This window comes from Carcharodon carcharias, chromosome 9 (assembly GCF_017639515.1).
Source record: "Carcharodon carcharias isolate sCarCar2 chromosome 9, sCarCar2.pri, whole genome shotgun sequence".
Taxonomy (NCBI): domain Eukaryota; kingdom Metazoa; phylum Chordata; class Chondrichthyes; order Lamniformes; family Lamnidae; genus Carcharodon; species Carcharodon carcharias.
In genome coordinates this window covers 16,660,463-16,677,089 of record NC_054475.1, presented here as the reverse complement: position 1 = coordinate 16,677,089, position 16,627 = coordinate 16,660,463, and the positions used below count along the sequence as shown (strand labels likewise).

Sequence of the window (16,627 nt, the reverse complement as noted above, 5' to 3'; positions counted from 1 at the left end):
TATTTGTGGGGGGGAGGGGGTTCAGTAGGTGTGTTGGTATTTGCTGGGGTAGGGGGTTCAGTAGGTGTGTTGGTATTTGCTGGGGAAGGGGATTCAGTAGGTGTGTTGGTATTTGCTGGGGAAGGGGGTTCAGTAGGTGTGTTGGTATTTGCTGGGAAAGGGGGTTCAGTAGGTGTGTTGGTATTTGCTGGGGAAGGGGGTTCAGTAGGTGTGTTGGTATTTGCTGGGGGAGGGGCTTCAGTAGGTCTGTTGGTATTTGCTGGGGAAGGGAGTTCAGTAGGTCTGTTGGTATTTGCTGGGGGAAGGGGTTCAGTAGGTGTGTTGGTATTTGCTGGGGGAAGGGGCTGTGTAGGTGTGTTGGTATTTGTGGGGGGGAGGGGGTTCAGTAGGTGTGTTGGTATTTGCTGGGGAAGGGGGTTCAGTAGGTGTGTTGGTATTTGCTGGGGAAGGGGGTTCAGTAGGTGTGTTGGTATTTGCTGGGGAAGGGGGTTCAGTAGGTGTGTTGGTATTTGCTGGGGGAAGGGGCTGTGTAGGTGTGTTGGTATTTGTAGGGGGAAGGGGTTCAGTAGGTGTGTTGGCATTTGCTGGGGGAAGGGGCTGTGTAGGTGTGTTGGTATTTGTTGGGGGGAGGGGGTTCAGTAGGTGTGTTGGTATTTGCTGGGGAAGGGGGTTCAGTAGGTGTGTTGGTATTTGCTGGGGAAGGGGGTTCAGTAGGTGTGTTGGTATTTGCTGGGGAAGGGGATTCAGTAGGTGTGTTGGTATTTGCTGGGGAAGGGGGTTCAGTAGGTGTGTTGCTATTTGCTGGGGAAGGGGGTTCAGTAGGTGTGTTGGTATTTGCTGGGGGAGGGGCTTCAGTAGGTCTGTTGGTATTTGCTGGGGAAGGGAGTTCAGTAGGTCTGTTGGTATTTGCTGGGGGAAGGGGTTCAGTAGGTGTGTTGGTATTTGCTGGGGGAAGGGGCTGTATAGGTGTGCTGGTATTTGTGGGGGGGAGGGGGTTCAGTAGGTGTGTTGGTATTTGCTGGGGAAGGGGGTTCAGTAGGTGTGTTGGTATTTGCTGGGGAAGGGGGTTCAGTAGGTGTGTTGGTATTTGCTGGGGAAGGGGGTTCAGTAGGTGTGTTGGTATTTGCTGGGGAAGGGGGTTCAGTAGGTGTGTTGGTATTTGCTGGGGGAAGGGGCTGTGTAGGTGTGTTGGTATTTGTAGGGGGAGGGGGTTCAGTAGGTGTGTTGGCATTTGCTGGGGGAAGGGGCTGTGTAGGTGTGTTGGTATTTGTAGGGGGAAGGGGTTCAGTAGGTGTGTTGGCATTTGCTGGGGGAAGGGGCTGTGTAGGTGTGTTGGTATTTGTGGGGGGGAGGGGGTTCAGTAGGTGTGTTGGTATTTGCTGGGGAAGGGGGTTCAGTAGGTGTGTTGGTATTTGCTGGGGAAGGGGGTTCAGTAGGTGTGTTGGTATTTGCTGGGGAAGGGGATTCAGTAGGTGTGTTGGTATTTGCTGGGGAAGGGGGTTCAGTAGGTGTGTTGCTATTTGCTGGGGAAGGGGGTTCAGTAGGTGTGTTGGTATTTGCTGGGGGAGGGGCTTCAGTAGGTCTGTTGGTATTTGCTGGGGAAGGGAGTTCAGTAGGTCTGTTGGTATTTGCTGGGGGAAGGGGTTCAGTAGGTGTGTTGGTATTTGCTGGGGGAAGGGGCTGTGTAGGTGTGCTGGTATTTGTGGGGGGGAGGGGGTTCAGTAGGTGTGTTGGTATTTGCTGGGGAAGGGGGTTCAGTAGGTGTGTTGGTATTTGCTGGGGAAGGGGGTTCAGTAGGTGTGTTGGTATTTGCTGGGGAAGGGGGTTCAGTAGGTGTGTTGGTATTTGCTGGGGAAGGGGGTTCAGTAGGTGTGTTGGTATTTGCTGGGGGAAGGGGATTCAGTAGGTGTGTTGGTATTTGTAGGGGGTGGGGGTTCAGTAGGTGTGTTGGCATTTGCTGGGGGAAGGGGCTGTGTAGGTGTGTTGGTATTTGTAGGGGGAGGGGGTTCAGTCGGTGTGTTTCCATTTGCTGGGGGAAGGGGCTGTGTAGGTGTGTTGGTATTTGTAGGGGGAGGGGGTTCAGTAGGTGTGTTGGCATTTGCTGGGGGAAGGGGCTGTGTAGGTGTGTTGGTATTTGTGGGGGGTGGGGGTTCAGTAGGCATGTTGGTATTTGCTGGGGGAAGGGGCTGTGTAGGTGTGTTGGTATTTGCTGGGGGAAGGGGCTGTGCAGGCATGTTGGTATTTGCTGGGGAAGGGGTTCAGTATGTGTGTTGGCATTTGTGGGGGGTGGGGGTTCAGTAGGTGTGTTGGTATTTGCAGGGACTCATCACACTGGCAAATTTGCAGACAATTAATCTAATAGTTTTGGCGGCATATTCAACTGTGCTAGCCATCACAATCTGCCCTCTACCTGCTCACCCCCACTGCTCACATGTGTTCATTTCCCATTCAGAGGCTGATATTGGGCTGGGCACTGTTGCTGATATTTTATCCATTGCCATCCCCAAAGTTGAGACACTGTGACCAATTACCACTTTCCTCCTATTTGATCCCCTTCTGTCTGCTATGCACCTGAACGTTTCTGTCTACATTACAAATGTGCTGCTCCCTCTAGCTGCTTGTTTCATATTCTTTAACAAGGGGCTTTTCCCACGTGTAGACTGTAGAGTTTGGGAGAGGTGGGATCATCAACCGGAATTACCCAATTCCTGACCAGAGTGAATTCTACAGTATAAACAGGGTAACAGAGATGCTGTGTGAATGTCTGAGCTCGATAATATTTGCTTCGCCCTCCCTTTGCTTAGCACTGGCTTCTTTGGAACTGAGGAACAGACTGCATGCCATTTATAAACATAAATAAACTGCAGCTTCTGGCAACAGAGAGGGGAGCTAGTCAGATTCACAGCATCCGTTTATTTACAGAGCTGCTGTACCTGATGGAGATAAAGGATCTGCTTATTCTGCACGTGGACTTAATGTGTGATTTATCCACACTCCCCAAGCAGTTCACCGTCCTCTGGCCCAATCCTGTGATGGCACACAACCCAATTTGAGCTATTTTGTCAGAGTTCCATAGATGTTTACCTCAGAAGAGGAGGGCATTAGGCCCATCGTGTCTTTGCTGGCAATCTAGAACGAGTCCCACTGTTCCCCACCCTCCCTGTAGCAGAGGTTCTCAAACTGGGAGGTGGGGAGTGAGGAGGTTATTAGGGTTTTGAGGGGTGGGGGATGCCAGTAGGGAGGGACATTGGACACGGTGGTCAGGAGATTCCTGGGAGCTGCTCCTACTTCGGTGCACTCCGGAGAGCAGGAGATAATCTCAGGACTTCCCCAGTCTGCGAGCTCTTGGATTGGGTTTCATGTTAAAACCCAAATGCTTAAAGGAGCAGAATTAAAATAGCTAAATGAACTCTGCCACAGCACCACCACCCCCTTCCCCCACCCCCCCGCCAGCCCCTCCAAAAGTCATGTTTCTGAGGATCAATTAGAGCTTCAAGACTGAGATGATAGATTTTTGTTGAGTAAGGGTTTCGAGGGACACACAACAATGTCAGGCAAATGGAGGTGAGATACGGATCAGCCATGATTTGATGAAATAGCAGAGCAGGTTGAGGGGTTGAATGGCCTCCTCCTGTTCCTTGTGTTAATGTGACCCTGACCCATTCTCTTGATTGTTTTGGGAAGTTCAAATTCAGGTGAGGAAGGGTTAAAAAAAAAGTGTTTCTTACCTCTTAGTTGAGTTTAATGTGTTTCTCATTTGAGTCCACTCACTCACTAAAGACATCTTTTAAAAATTGACAAAAACAAAAGGGAAAGACTTCAAAGACAGGCTGTCAGCGGGAAGAATTTATTGATGTATTAAGTGGGGATGTGTGCAAATCAACCACCATCACACATTAAGCCTTTCAGTGGAACTGAGGCAAAAATCCAAATGACTGCGGGTTCAGGCTCCCGTACACATAGGGAAAGGCTTTAGTTTTAATCCAGTTTTCTAGGAGTGATCCTGCAAAACGACAGCACCTCTGATAAGGCAGAACCCCTTCACTCTGCAGGTTTTAAATCTCAGCCTCGGTTATAGGCTAATAGAGTGAATCTGTATTGAGTTGGAAAAATTACAGATCAGTTCTAGACTGAAGTCGGTAAGTAATGTGGAAAATGGCAGAGATGGGACTGAACTATGACAATGGAACCCTATGGCCTATACCTGTAGCTGTATAATGTTACTACACTGTGGCTTATCAGTGCTTTCTGACCTAGCCATCTCTTTACAGCATGTCTCAGTGTTATTGTGCTTGGGGTACGATCCTGCTATGGGGAGTGCACCTCTGGGAAATCTAGACTTAGGAACACAATTTGTACTAGACTGGGACTTGCAGATTCTTCATACAACACGATGCCACCTGCAATGTCATTTGGTTGTTTATCCTCACCATCGTGATGCTAGTAGAGAGCTCCAGAGATGATGAGTTAGCGTGCAAAAGGGAAAGGGCGGTGCTGGGGAGCGCTTTGAGATGTCCAATTGAAGACCCAGTAGCACCAGGAGCAGAACAGCCTGGAGTCAGAGAGAAGATGAGGATAATGAAGGTGGTTAGAGGGTGAGGAATGGAAGGCTGAGGGAAGTGAGGCCTTCCGTAGTTTTAAGGTGAGCAGGCGGGAGTTGGGACTTGACACAGGATGACTGAAAATGGAGTGCAACCAGTTTCCACTTTTGTAACGTTACTTGACTCTGACCCTCCACAGTCCGTCTACTGAAACCCTCATCCATACTTTTGTTACCTTCATACTCAACTATTCCAATGTGTTCCTGGCAGACCCTCCACCCTCTGTAAACTTCATCCAAAATTCTGCTGTCTTTCGCCTAACTGGCACTGTCCCGTTCACCCATCACTTTCTTGCCTAACTCGCACTGTCCCGTTCACCCATCACTTTCTCTGCCGCCTGACCTATATTGTCTCAGGGTCCAGTTTGAATTTAAAATTCTCATCCTTGATAACAAATCACCACATGACCTCATTGCTCCCTATCTGTGTCCTCCTACAGCCCTCTAAGATCTCTGTGCTCCCCCAATTCATCTCTAATTTTTGCCACCCCACCCATGGGTGGCCTAGCCTTCAGCTGCCTGAGCCCTAAGCTCTTGAGTTCCTTCCCTAAACCTCTCCACCTCGCTCTCTTTCTCTCCTCCTTTCAGGTCACTCCTTAAACTTATTTTTTGCCCAAGCTTTTGGTCGCTTGTTCTTGTATCTCCTTTGTAACTCAGCATAAATTGTGTTTGATTTATGCTGTTGTGATGTGCCCTTGGATTTTCTAACCACATTAAAGGTGCTATATAAATGCAGGCTGTTGTTGTACTTGAAGATATGGGAAGGATTACTGCACAGCTCAATCTGTCCCATCCCCCAGAGCCTCTTCCATAAGTTGGCCCTGTCCCAGGGTCACAGGAGGAATTGAGACTATTCAGTATCACAGAGTCACAGGGCGCTCCTCTGCAGCTGTCCTGCCACAAAAGTCAAGAGGCGGGGGATTCAATCCTACAGAGCCGCTTCCTTTTTTTGTTTTAATAAAGGCGTGGAGCTTCGGAATTATAAATTTATCCTCCGTGAAAGCTGTTGGGAATAGTTGGAATTCTTTTCTCCATCTTTCCTGCTCTGGGCGCCCTCTGTCTCGGCTGCGGGTGGGGGAGGGGATCTGCGTGTGGGTACATCACGTGCGTAAGCAGACATGTGTGAATGGGATTGTGCGTGTGCTTGTGAGTGCCTGTGATGCTCTGGGTCACTCAAATTGCTCTGTTACACTGCGCTAAGAACCATATGATGTTCTGATGTGCCGTTTAGCAATGTGAACAAGGCTGTTTTTCATCTAATTGACCTACCCTGAAGGGAAGGGTCACCTTCCTACAACATGGATTGTGTTCTTTAGTTCCTCTGCTGGTGAATGAGTTACTGTAATCAGCTCTGTTCCATCCCTTATTGTCCAGTCCCGTCAGTTGGCAGGATGGAGATGTGTGTGTGTGTGTGTGTGGAAGTGTGCATGTTGTGACTCTGTAATTGTTAGCTCAGCAGCAGGGGCTGTCCTGATCACTCCCTAACTCTGGTGCTCTGAGTAATGGGGGATGTGGCTTATATTCTCACTGACTTAACCTAAAATGTCCAATGGGAAACTGATGCAAGTGGATCAGCTGCTGTTGATTCAATAGGAATGGGCCGAATAGCCTCCTTCAGTGTTGTCAATGACTTTGTCAGACTGTAAATGAATGTGAAGTGGGGCCATGTTTAAAACAGGCAGCCAGTCTGATCATCCCAGTTTCCCATCAGGGGGCATGAGTTTAAATCACCCCCAGACGTTTAATGCTATACCTTAAAAAACACGGTTATCGTTAGACATTTTGGACAGCGGTTATATTTACTGAGTGATGCTTTGCGAATGCAGCGCGTCACTGTTCATTCAGAGGCTGTGGATGTCGAACGCGGACAGGGGCTGAGTCACACACAGGAAAGCAATCCAGTATTCAGTTGTTGAGTTAGCTTGTTCCATCATGGGTGGCATTAGGGCTGTGGAGACCAATCTCAGTCCCTTATGTTAGATAGGGGAGAAACCAACCAGTATTTCCACTCCCCACCTCACCATCCTGGGCCTCCTGCTTGTTAAAACAAGGTAGGTGTTGGCTGAGAAACAAATTCATTTTGGCTCTTGTGTTGGATGCATATGGAATCCCCGTGCTCTCCAGAAAAAATACAATTTGCGTTTGTATAGGATGACCCCAAAACTTATCAAAAACACTTTGGAAGTGTAGACACTTGTAATGTAGAAAATGTGGCAGCCAATTTTCACACAGCAAGATCCCATAAACAGCAATGCAATAAATCACCAGATTTCCACCCTGCTAACAGATGGGCTAAATAATGAGGATTGGAACCGAGTTGTAACTCATTCACCAAGAAAGGAACTAAATCCCCAGATCATCTGTTGTTCACTGATGTTGGTTGATGGATAAATGTTGACCTAGGGTAAGAGTCTTAGAGTCACGCATGAAAATGGTTGCTGAAACCAGGTGTCAGGGAACGGCTGCGCCCCCTCAAAGGAGAGGAGAGATTGAGGATTGGCAGGAGACCAATCCTGTTGAGAGCCAGGGTTTCAGCAGGCGGTCTCCTGCTCTGTCAGCACCTCACTGCACACGTAGATTTTACACACGTGCAGTTTTCCCCGTCTGATGTCACCTTTGTATTAACTTCAATTGTGAGCAAAGCCAAGAGAGTGAGGGCAGCCAAAAAGAATGTGAGTTGAGCGCACAGTTCTTCCTCAGATGCTGATGTATGCTGTAATGTAAACCATTGTGCCAAAATGAATATTGAGTACAGGAATGTTGAGAGCTGGACTCCTGAACTTGGCAAAACAAACCATCACTTGTAGCTGACAACCCACACAGTAGAACAAAGTCACTAGTTTTCTCTTGTGCCACCAGCCTTCAGCTGCTTATTCCTGCCTCCCCTGTACCTCCTATCAGATTCCCATGGGAACATTGCTTCACCTATTCATCTGGACACCTGTCTTTCCTGCCCAGCATGAACAAAAGTTTTTTTCGGATCTTACAGTTTCTTTTAATGGAGCACCCTGAAGGCTAACAACTTAAAACAAAAGTTGTTCTCAGGATGTGGGCGTCGCTGGCTGGGTCAGCATTTTTATTGTCCGTCCCTAGTTGCCCTTGAGAAGGTGGTGGTGAGCTGCCTTCTTGAGGCGCTGCAGTCCATGTGGTGTAGGTACACCCACAGCGCTGTTAGGGAGGAAGTTCCAGAATTTTGACCCAGCGACAGTGAAGAAATGGCGATATATTTCCAAGTCAGGATGGTGAGTGGCTTGGAATTAATGGTGTTCCTAAGACAGAATTGAAACCCCAACCCGACTTTATCTTCCACTAAAATTAACAGCAGCTGATCTGTTTGAAGGAGTGTCACATCAGGGGGGTGGGGTGGGGGGGGTTAGTTCAAAATTTCTTCCTTCTCAGTTGATAAAGTCGCAAGAGGGTAGGTGTCCTGTCGAAGTAACCGTGATGATTTCTGAAGGTGGGTCATACGGACTCGAAACGTCAACTCTGTTTCTCTCTCCGCAGATGCTGCCGGACCTGCTGAGTTTTCCCAGCATTTTCTGTTTTTGTTTGTGATAATTTGCTACTGGGTATCCTTTAGAGAACTGAGATGAGTCAGTGGAAAAGGGCTATAGAACCTAGTGGTGGGACCACTCGTCAGTCCAGTGTTACACGGGTCCTCTCTCCCAGTAGGTGTCACAATTGTTAATTGCACCATCGACTGCAGTACTTAATATTTAAATAATACTTAATACTGACAAGTTCTCCAGCTAAAACCCTGGTTCATCTCAGCTGGGGCCAGGTGTGTGCTGCTATGATTGGGCACAGATCGTGCCAATGTTTGGTTGAAGCTCATACGGTAGAATTGGAATTTGGGATAAGGTACCTGTGGAACTGTGCCCAGCAAGAGACGTAAAGGGCAGGTGTTCTAAACAGAGATGAACCTTTTATTTCTCTTCCTCTTGCAGAAGGTGAGCCAATAGAAGCCATTGCAAAGTTTGATTACACTGGACGCACAGCTCGGGAGCTCTCCTTTAAGAAGGGTGCAAGTCTGCTGCTCTATCACAGAGCTTCAGAAGATTGGTGGGAGGGTCGACATAATGGAATAGATGGACTTGTCCCACATCAGTACATTGTGGTTCAAGACACGTAAGTTTTCATTAAAACCATGATAGATGTGTGACAGGTAGAGCACCAAACCCATCGATTACACCACAGAGACATAAGAGCACAGAATGACTCCTTGACACTGACTCCACTACCAAAGGACATAGTCTTTCCCAATTGACCCTTTCAAATCTCTTCTTGGTTTAAAATTTTTTAGTATATTCATTCACGGGATGCAGGCTTTACTGGCTAGGCCAGCATTTATTACCCATCCTTACTTGCCCTTGAGAAGGTGGTGGTGAGCTGCCTTCTTGTGTATAGAAGTCCATGTGTATAGGTATCGAGAAGGGGCCAACTGAGAGCCACACTGCTACTGTTGTGCTGATGCCTACACCTCCCTTCTCCCTGTGATCCCCACCCCCCAACTAATTCCCACCCTATGAATTTCCACCCTTTGGCACTTACCTCTGGCCTGGGTCACTCCACAATCCTGGGCCTCTGGTGGGTGTATTTCCCACAACAACTACTGCCTCCTGGTGGCATTGCAGAGCAAAAGAACTGCTGGCCTCCGATAGGCTGGCAGCTCTTGGCGGGAGGGACTACCCGTCCAGGATTCTGATCCCGTGGAATGTCCGCCATTAGCCAGTTAATTGCCCGATTGGCTCAGAATCAGGGAACCTTCCCCAAAGGACCCAGTGCCGGTCTCTTGCCAACTCTCCAGCAGCGGACCAGACCCCCGTCACCTCCATAAAACTCCTCGCCCAGCACCCCACCTGCTCAAATGCATCTGAGTGTCAGCCTTAAAGGAATTCCAGAGTTAATTAAATCGGTCTGGAGCTTCTCCTCATTCAGGATTTACCGAGTGTCAGTAACCCTGTGTTGGAATAAGGCACTAAAAACCTAGATCTCTAAACCAACTAGTAGCATACATCGTTAGAAATATCACTCCAGTTATTTTTATACTTTATGGTTAAAACATTTTTAAATTGATGGGATTTATATTATGTGCAATGACGTTTATGCTTATCTCTCTCTCTCTCTCTCTTTCCCCAACCACCCATTATTTCCCCTCACCTCAAATACTCAACCCTCACTTTCTCTCGCTTCCCCTTCCTCATTCCTCCCCTCCCTCTCTTCTTCCTCCCCTCCACCTTTCTCCCTCCTGACTCTCTCCCCTCTTTCTTCCCCATTCCCCATGTCTCTCGCTCATCCTATCACTCAGCGATGATACATTCTCTGACAGACTGAGCCCAAAAGATGACATTGAGCCAAGCAGTGCACCTCCCCCGGTGGAACAGCCCCTGTCCAAGAGCAGCGTCAGTTCACCTACGGGACATGTTGCTGACATCTACTTAGCAAACTTGAACAGGTCAGAGTCTCTTCCCAGAAGGTAGTCGCTGTCTGAAAATACAAACGCATGGTGTGAATATGGAGGGAGCACCTTACCACCACCTTGCTAACAGCTCCCTTATCTGGCTCACCTACAACACTGGCTCCTGGTGAGGGACTCCAGTGGCTCTGGAACTGTGCTCAGCCAGAGTGGAACTAGGTGGTTAAAGGGTTGCTGGGTTGACTCTCAAAGTGTAGTTCAGAGCTGCATTTAGAGATGATGAACCCAGAGGATTCCAGCTGGAGAGTGATTTTGCACTGAGTGTGTTGGTGATATATACAGATCGAACTGTAGATGTGCCGGGTAATTGGATAAATACTACAAGGAGCAAATAATTGCAGGGCGATAGGGAGAAAGTTGGTGAGTGGGACTAACTGAGTTGCTCTTTGAAAGAATGAGCGCAGGCTTAATGGGCTGAATGGCCTCCTGTACTCTGTTCTATGATTTTAAGCTGATCCTTTTGCATTATTGACCCAGGCAGAAGAAGAAGTCCGAGTCCGGGAGCATCCGGCGCTCGTTCCGATCTGGTGAAGGACATGGTGTCGCTGGGCATGGGTTGCCATCCTCGCCTGCAGACGGTGTACCACAGGCTTCAGCCAGTCCCAGGAGCTCTCCTCAAGTAACCCAAAACAGCGGCAAGGAGACTGTGGACAAGCGGCCGACGGTGGCCCATGGCAGCCTGAACTCGGTTACCCGTCGGCCGTCAGCAAACCGGGCCGACAGTCCGCAGGTTCGTAAGGCGATGGCAGCGGGAAGATCCAAGAGCTTCAGTAACCATAAGCCACTGGACCCGGAGTCTATAGCACAGGTACAATACTGTCCCTCGGCAGTCTCCCACGAAGCTGCTTAGGTTAGCTGTTGGCCCTTCAGCACACACAAGTGCAAAGGAAGGAGTTTAGCTATGGTGCCCCTCCCAGTTGAATATCTTGCTGACACTCCGTGCCTCAATTCACGCATGAGGAGCACTAACTTGCTGAAAATTTTGGAAACTGACTGCAATCTGAGCTTTACTGGGGATGACAGTGTTCGTTTTGGGAATATAGCAATAGGAGCAGGCTATCCAATCCCTCGAGCCTGTTCATAGAATAGACGTGACACCAGGATGGTATGTTGCCTCCCTGGTGCCAGAGTCAAGGATATCACAGGGCATCCTTAAGGGGGAGGGTGAACAGCCAGAGCTCATGGTTCACATTGGTACCAACAACATAGGTAGAAAGAGAGATGAGTTCCTGAAGGCAGATTTTGGGGAGCTAGATAAGACATTAAAAAGCAAGACCTCAGAGGCAGTAACCTCCGTATTACTACCAGTGCCACACACTAGTGAGCATAGAAATAGGAGGTGAGAGCTGATGGATGTGTGGCTGGAAAGATGGTGTAGGAGAGAAGGATTTGGATTCCTGAGGCATTGGGATCGAGTCTGGGGGAGGTGGGACCTGCACAACCTCATTGGGGCTGGGACCAATATCCTTGCTGGGAAGTTTGCTGGTGCTGTTGGGGAGGGTTTAAATTAGTTTGGCAGGGGGGTGGGAGCCTGAGAGTGGACTCAGATGGGGCAAAATCAGAAATGGTAATGGAAGGCAGAAAATCAGCTGGTGGGTCTGGAAGATAGACGATACAAAGATAGAAAATAAAAGAGAGTTTGGCAGTGCTCAAGGGTATATAGTTCAACGCAAGGAGTATAACAAATAAAGCAGACGAGCTGAGGGCATGTATAGAAATGTGGCAGTATGGTATCATAGCTATTACAGAAACATGGCTTGAAGAGGGACAGGAATGGCAGCTCAATGTTCCTGGTTACAGGGTTTTCAGATGAGTTAAAGAGGAGGATAAAAAGGGAGGGGAGTAGCAATTTTAGTTAAAAGAGAAATTACAGCTGTGAGGTGGGATGATATATTGGAAGGATCATCAATTGAAGCCATATGCATTGAGCTCAGGAACAAATAAGGAGCAGTCATACTATTGGGAGTATACCATAGATCTCTAAACAGTCAGAGGGAGATAGAAGAGCAAATATGTAGGCAAAGCTCTGAGAAGTGCAAAAGCAATAGGGCAGTAATAGAGGGGATTTTAGCCACCCCAATATTAACTGGGATAGTTTTAGTGTGAATGGAATTTAGGGAGCAGAATTCTTGAGGTACATTCAGGAGAACTTTATTGGCCAGGATGTAGCAAGTCCAACAAGAGAGGGCATGGTTCTGGGCTTAGTTTTAGAAATTGACACTGAGCTGGTGGAAGGAGTGACAGTGGGAGAGCATATTGGTGGTACTAATCATAATTCAGTTAGTTTTAACATAATTGTACAAAAGGACAAAGGTAGAACAGGAGTTAAGGTTCTAAATTAGGGCAAGGCCAATTTTACTAAGCTGAGGGTTTAGGAAAAGTGGGCTGGAAACAGCTACTTGAGCATTAATCAGTGTCAGAGCAGTGGGAGGCGTTCAAAGGAAGATTCAAGAAGTTCGGAGCAAACATGTTCCCACAAAGGAAAAGGGTGGGACGGCCAAATCTAGAGCCCCCTGGATGTCAAGGAGCTTACAGGGTAAGATAAGGCAGAAGAAGAAAGCTTATGTCAGACACTGAAAACTCAATACTACTGAAAGCCGAGAGGAGTGTAGAAAGTGGAGGCGTGAAATCAAACAAGAAATTAGGAAAGCAAAGAGAGGGCATGTAAAAATATTGGAAAGCAAAATCAAGGAGAACCCAAAGATGTTTTATCAATCCATTAGAAAAAAATAGAAACTAGGAGCAGGAGTAGGCCATTCAGCCCTTCGAGCCTGCTCCACCATTCATTATGATCATGGCTGATCATCCAACTCAATAGCCTGCTCCCGCTTTCTCCCCATACTCTTTGATCCCTTTCGCCCCCAGAGCTATATCTAACTCCTTCTTGAAAACATACAATGTTTTGGCCTCAACTACTTTGTGTTGTAGAATTCCACAGGCTCACCACTCTCTGGGTGAAGAAATTTCTCCTCATCTGTCCTAAATGGTCTACCCTGTATCCTCAGACTGTGACCCCTGGTTCTGGAATCCCCTACCATCAGGAACATCCTTCCTGCATCTACCCTGTCTAGTCCTGTTAGAATTTTATAGGTTTCAATGAGATCCCCCCTCATTCTTCTGAACTCCAGAGAATATAATCCTAACCAACTCAAGCTCTCCTCATATGTCAGTCCCACTATCCCAGGAATCAGTCTGGTAAACCTTCACTGCACACCCTCTATAGCAAGAACATCCTTCCTCAGATAAGGAGACCAAAACTGCACACAATATTCCAAGTGTGGTCTCACCCAAGGCTCTGTATAATTGCAACAAGACATCCCTGCTCCTGTACTCGAATCCTCTCGCTATGAAGGCCAACATGTAATTTGCCTTCTTTACCGCTTGCTGCACCTGCATGCTTACCTTCAGCGACTGGTGGACGAGGACACCCAGGTCTCGTTGCACATTCCCCTCTCTCAATTTTTAGCCATTCAGGTAATAATCGGCCTTCCTGTTTTTGCTACCAAAGTGGATAACCTGACATTTATCCATATTATACTACATCTGCCATGCATTTGCCCACTCACTCAACTTGTCCAAATCACCCTGAAGCATCTCTGCATCCTCCTCACAGCTCACCCTCCCACCCACATTAAGAGTAAGAGGATAATTAAAGAAAGAGTAAGGCCCATAAAAGACCAAAAAGGTAACCTATGTATGAAGGGTGGAGGACAAGGGTATAGTTCTTAACAGATACTTTTCTTCTGTTTTCACAAAAAAGTGGGATGATATAGACATTGCAGTTGAGAAGTGTGAAGTATTAGGTGAGATAAACATAGGAAGAGAGGAAGTATTAATGGGTTTAACATTCTTGAAAGTGGACAAATCACCAGAGCCAGATAAAAGGTACCCCAGGCTGTTAAAAGAAGCCAGGGAGAAAATTGCGGAGGGTCTGCCCATCATTTTCCAATCCTCGCTGGATACAGGTGAGGTGCCGGAGGATTGGAGGTCTGCTAACATTGTAGTTTTGTTTAAAAAGGGAGCGAGAGACAGACTGAATAATTACAAGCCAGTCAGTCTGACCTCGGTCGTGGGCAAATTATTGGAATCAATTCTGAGGCACAGGATAAACTGTCACTTAGAAAGGCACAGATTAATCAAGAACAGTCAGCATGGATTTGTTAAGGAAAGGTCGTGTCTGATTTAATTTTTTAAGGAAGTAACCAGGAGGATTGATGAGGGTTGTGCAGTTGATGCGATGTACATGGATCTTAGCAAGGCTTTTGACAAGGTCCCACATGGCAGACTAGGTAAAAAAAAAAGCCTATGTGATCCAGGGGAATGTAACAAGCTGGTTAGAAAATTGGCTTAGTGGCAGGAAACTAAAGGTAATTTTTGATGGGTGTTTGTGATTGGAAGGCTGTTTACAGAGGGTACAGAGGAGATTTATAAAGATGTTGCCAGGACTAGAAAATTGCAGCTATGAGGAAAGATTGGAAAGGCTGGGGTTGTTCTTCGTGGAACAGAGGACACCAAGGGGAGATTTTATTAAGATGTACAAAACTGTGAGGGGCCTAGATAGAGTGGATGGGAAGAGCCAATTTATTTTAGCAGAGAGGTCAGTGACTAGGGGGCATACATTTAAAGTGATTGGTAGAAAGATTAGAGGGGAGATGAGGAAATTTTTATTTTCACCCATTGGGTTACGGGGGTCTGGAACTCTCTGCCTGAAAGGGCAGTAGAGGCAGAAACCCTCAACTCATTTAAAAGGTGTCTGTATGTGTACCTCAAGTGCCGTCACCTGCAGGGCTAAGGTCTAAATGCTGGAAAGTGGGATAAGGCTGGGTGGCTAGTTTGTCAGCTGGAGCAGACACGAGTGGCCTCTTACTGTGCAGTAAAATTTCTATGATTCACTGATTCTCATTACATTAGAATGCACAGCAGAGAAACAGGCCAGTCAGCCAAACTGGCGTTTATACCAGTGTTTATGCTCCAGAACAGTAAATCACATCTGATCTGCGTCCTCAGCCTGATTTACCTGCATTTGCTCCTTATCCATTTAAAATATATCAATCTTAGCCTTGAAAGAGCTAATTGACTTCTATTATCCACATCCATTTGGAGGGAAGTTTCTGATTCTTACTGATTCTGAGATACAATCCTAGCTAATTTTAACGTCACATCTGTTACGGACAGGAGGTGTTTTTAATTTTAACAGCTCTGATTTCTCCTCTCACCACCTGTCCCAGAAGGTTGTTTTAATTTTTTATTTTCTCCTTTATAAGTGGTGGCGTATTTTCCCCAACCTCTCAGTTTTGGTGTGATCCAATTCCTATTAACAACTCCACTGCAAACCCGAAATCAGGTAAAATCAGAGGGTTAGTTTATTTTATATACACTCAAAATATGGGAGGGTGGGGTGGGTGGGGGTGTGACTATGTAGCCTCTGGTACGTTTACACAATAAAAGTAGGGTAAGGAAAAGAAAGAGGTATAGGGTAAAGACCAAAGAGAAGATAAGAATTATTGTTTCATTGAGTCTAGAGTCCAGAATCAAAGTCCAATGGTGTATTCTTTCAGAGAATCGGCAGGTAGAAGACTGATGCTTGATATTTCACTTTTCCAGCAGAGAAAACTGAGTAAACAAAGAAAATGAGATAGACAAACGGAGGTGAATTAGTCTTATAGGTGCTGGTACCGAGGTTCCAGTAGAAACAGTGTAGATGGGGACCAGACATTTACCTGGACCGAGCCCTTGTTCTGAGCTGTTGTATGGTTGATGGAAAATGGCAGTCTGCTTTGCAGCTCCACAAGTCAATATTACAGGTTCCAACAGCTTGGGGGAGAGGAGGGGGGATCGTGTGATATGACCCCCCACTTCTCCACTTTGGTTTGGACGAAGGGTGTTTATTCCTTTTTCGGTATTCTTGAGATGGTTAATATTGCAACCATTAATAATTTCAACAGAGATTTCAGGGTCCTTTGTCCTGGCGGACTGATTGTCACCATTGGCCAAGGCCTGGCCTTAGAAATGTAAATAACCTTTGTACAATTCCCTGGGATTTGATCTCTGCAGTCACAGAGGTTATTAGTGCCTCTTTAGAGATAAAGTGGTGGTAACTGTTCTGAATGCCAGGAAGTTGCTTTTGTTTGAGTCATTGCTCGTCATGCCTTCAGTCATTATAAAGCCTTTGTCCAGTTTAAAAAATATATATAAATTAGCCATGATAATATATAGATATTTTATAAAAATATCCAGGACAATGTCAATTTGTTGTAGATCCCCCACCAGATGAAATTATTTCTCTCTCTCTCACATATCAAATTATTTTATCAGTTTTAGATCACCCATAACCTTCTGTCTTTAGTCTTCACAATCTGCCCTTATAGAATCTGCCCTAATGGTTTAACCCTTTTAGTCCTGGTATCATTCAGTTGAATCTCCACTACACCCGCTCCAAGGCCAATGTATTCTACCCAAGCTGCGGTGAACACTCCTTTTGTGACTATAATAATCTGTGCCAGCCAATGGTTGTGGGGGTCAGGGGTGGGGAGGTGATGGGTATGGGGAGG

General features: G+C 46.8%; 1 protein-coding gene across 6 annotated transcripts in view; it reads left to right on the top strand.

Moving 5' to 3' along the window:
- srgap2 (SLIT-ROBO Rho GTPase activating protein 2) overlaps positions 1-16,627 on the top strand; it is a 248,300-nt gene that overhangs the window by 226,355 nt on the left and 5,318 nt on the right. For 4 of the 6 annotated variants that reach the window (XM_041195351.1, XM_041195347.1, XM_041195353.1 and 1 more), the window contains 3 exons: positions 8,548-8,728; positions 9,909-10,055; positions 10,554-10,884. In XM_041195351.1, the coding sequence (XP_041051285.1) occupies positions 8,548-8,728; positions 9,909-10,055; positions 10,554-10,884 (659 nt within the window). The remainder of the gene's footprint in view (positions 1-8,547; positions 8,729-9,908; positions 10,056-10,553; positions 10,885-16,627) is intronic. The other 2 variants (XM_041195350.1, XM_041195352.1) reach the window with 2 other exon arrangements.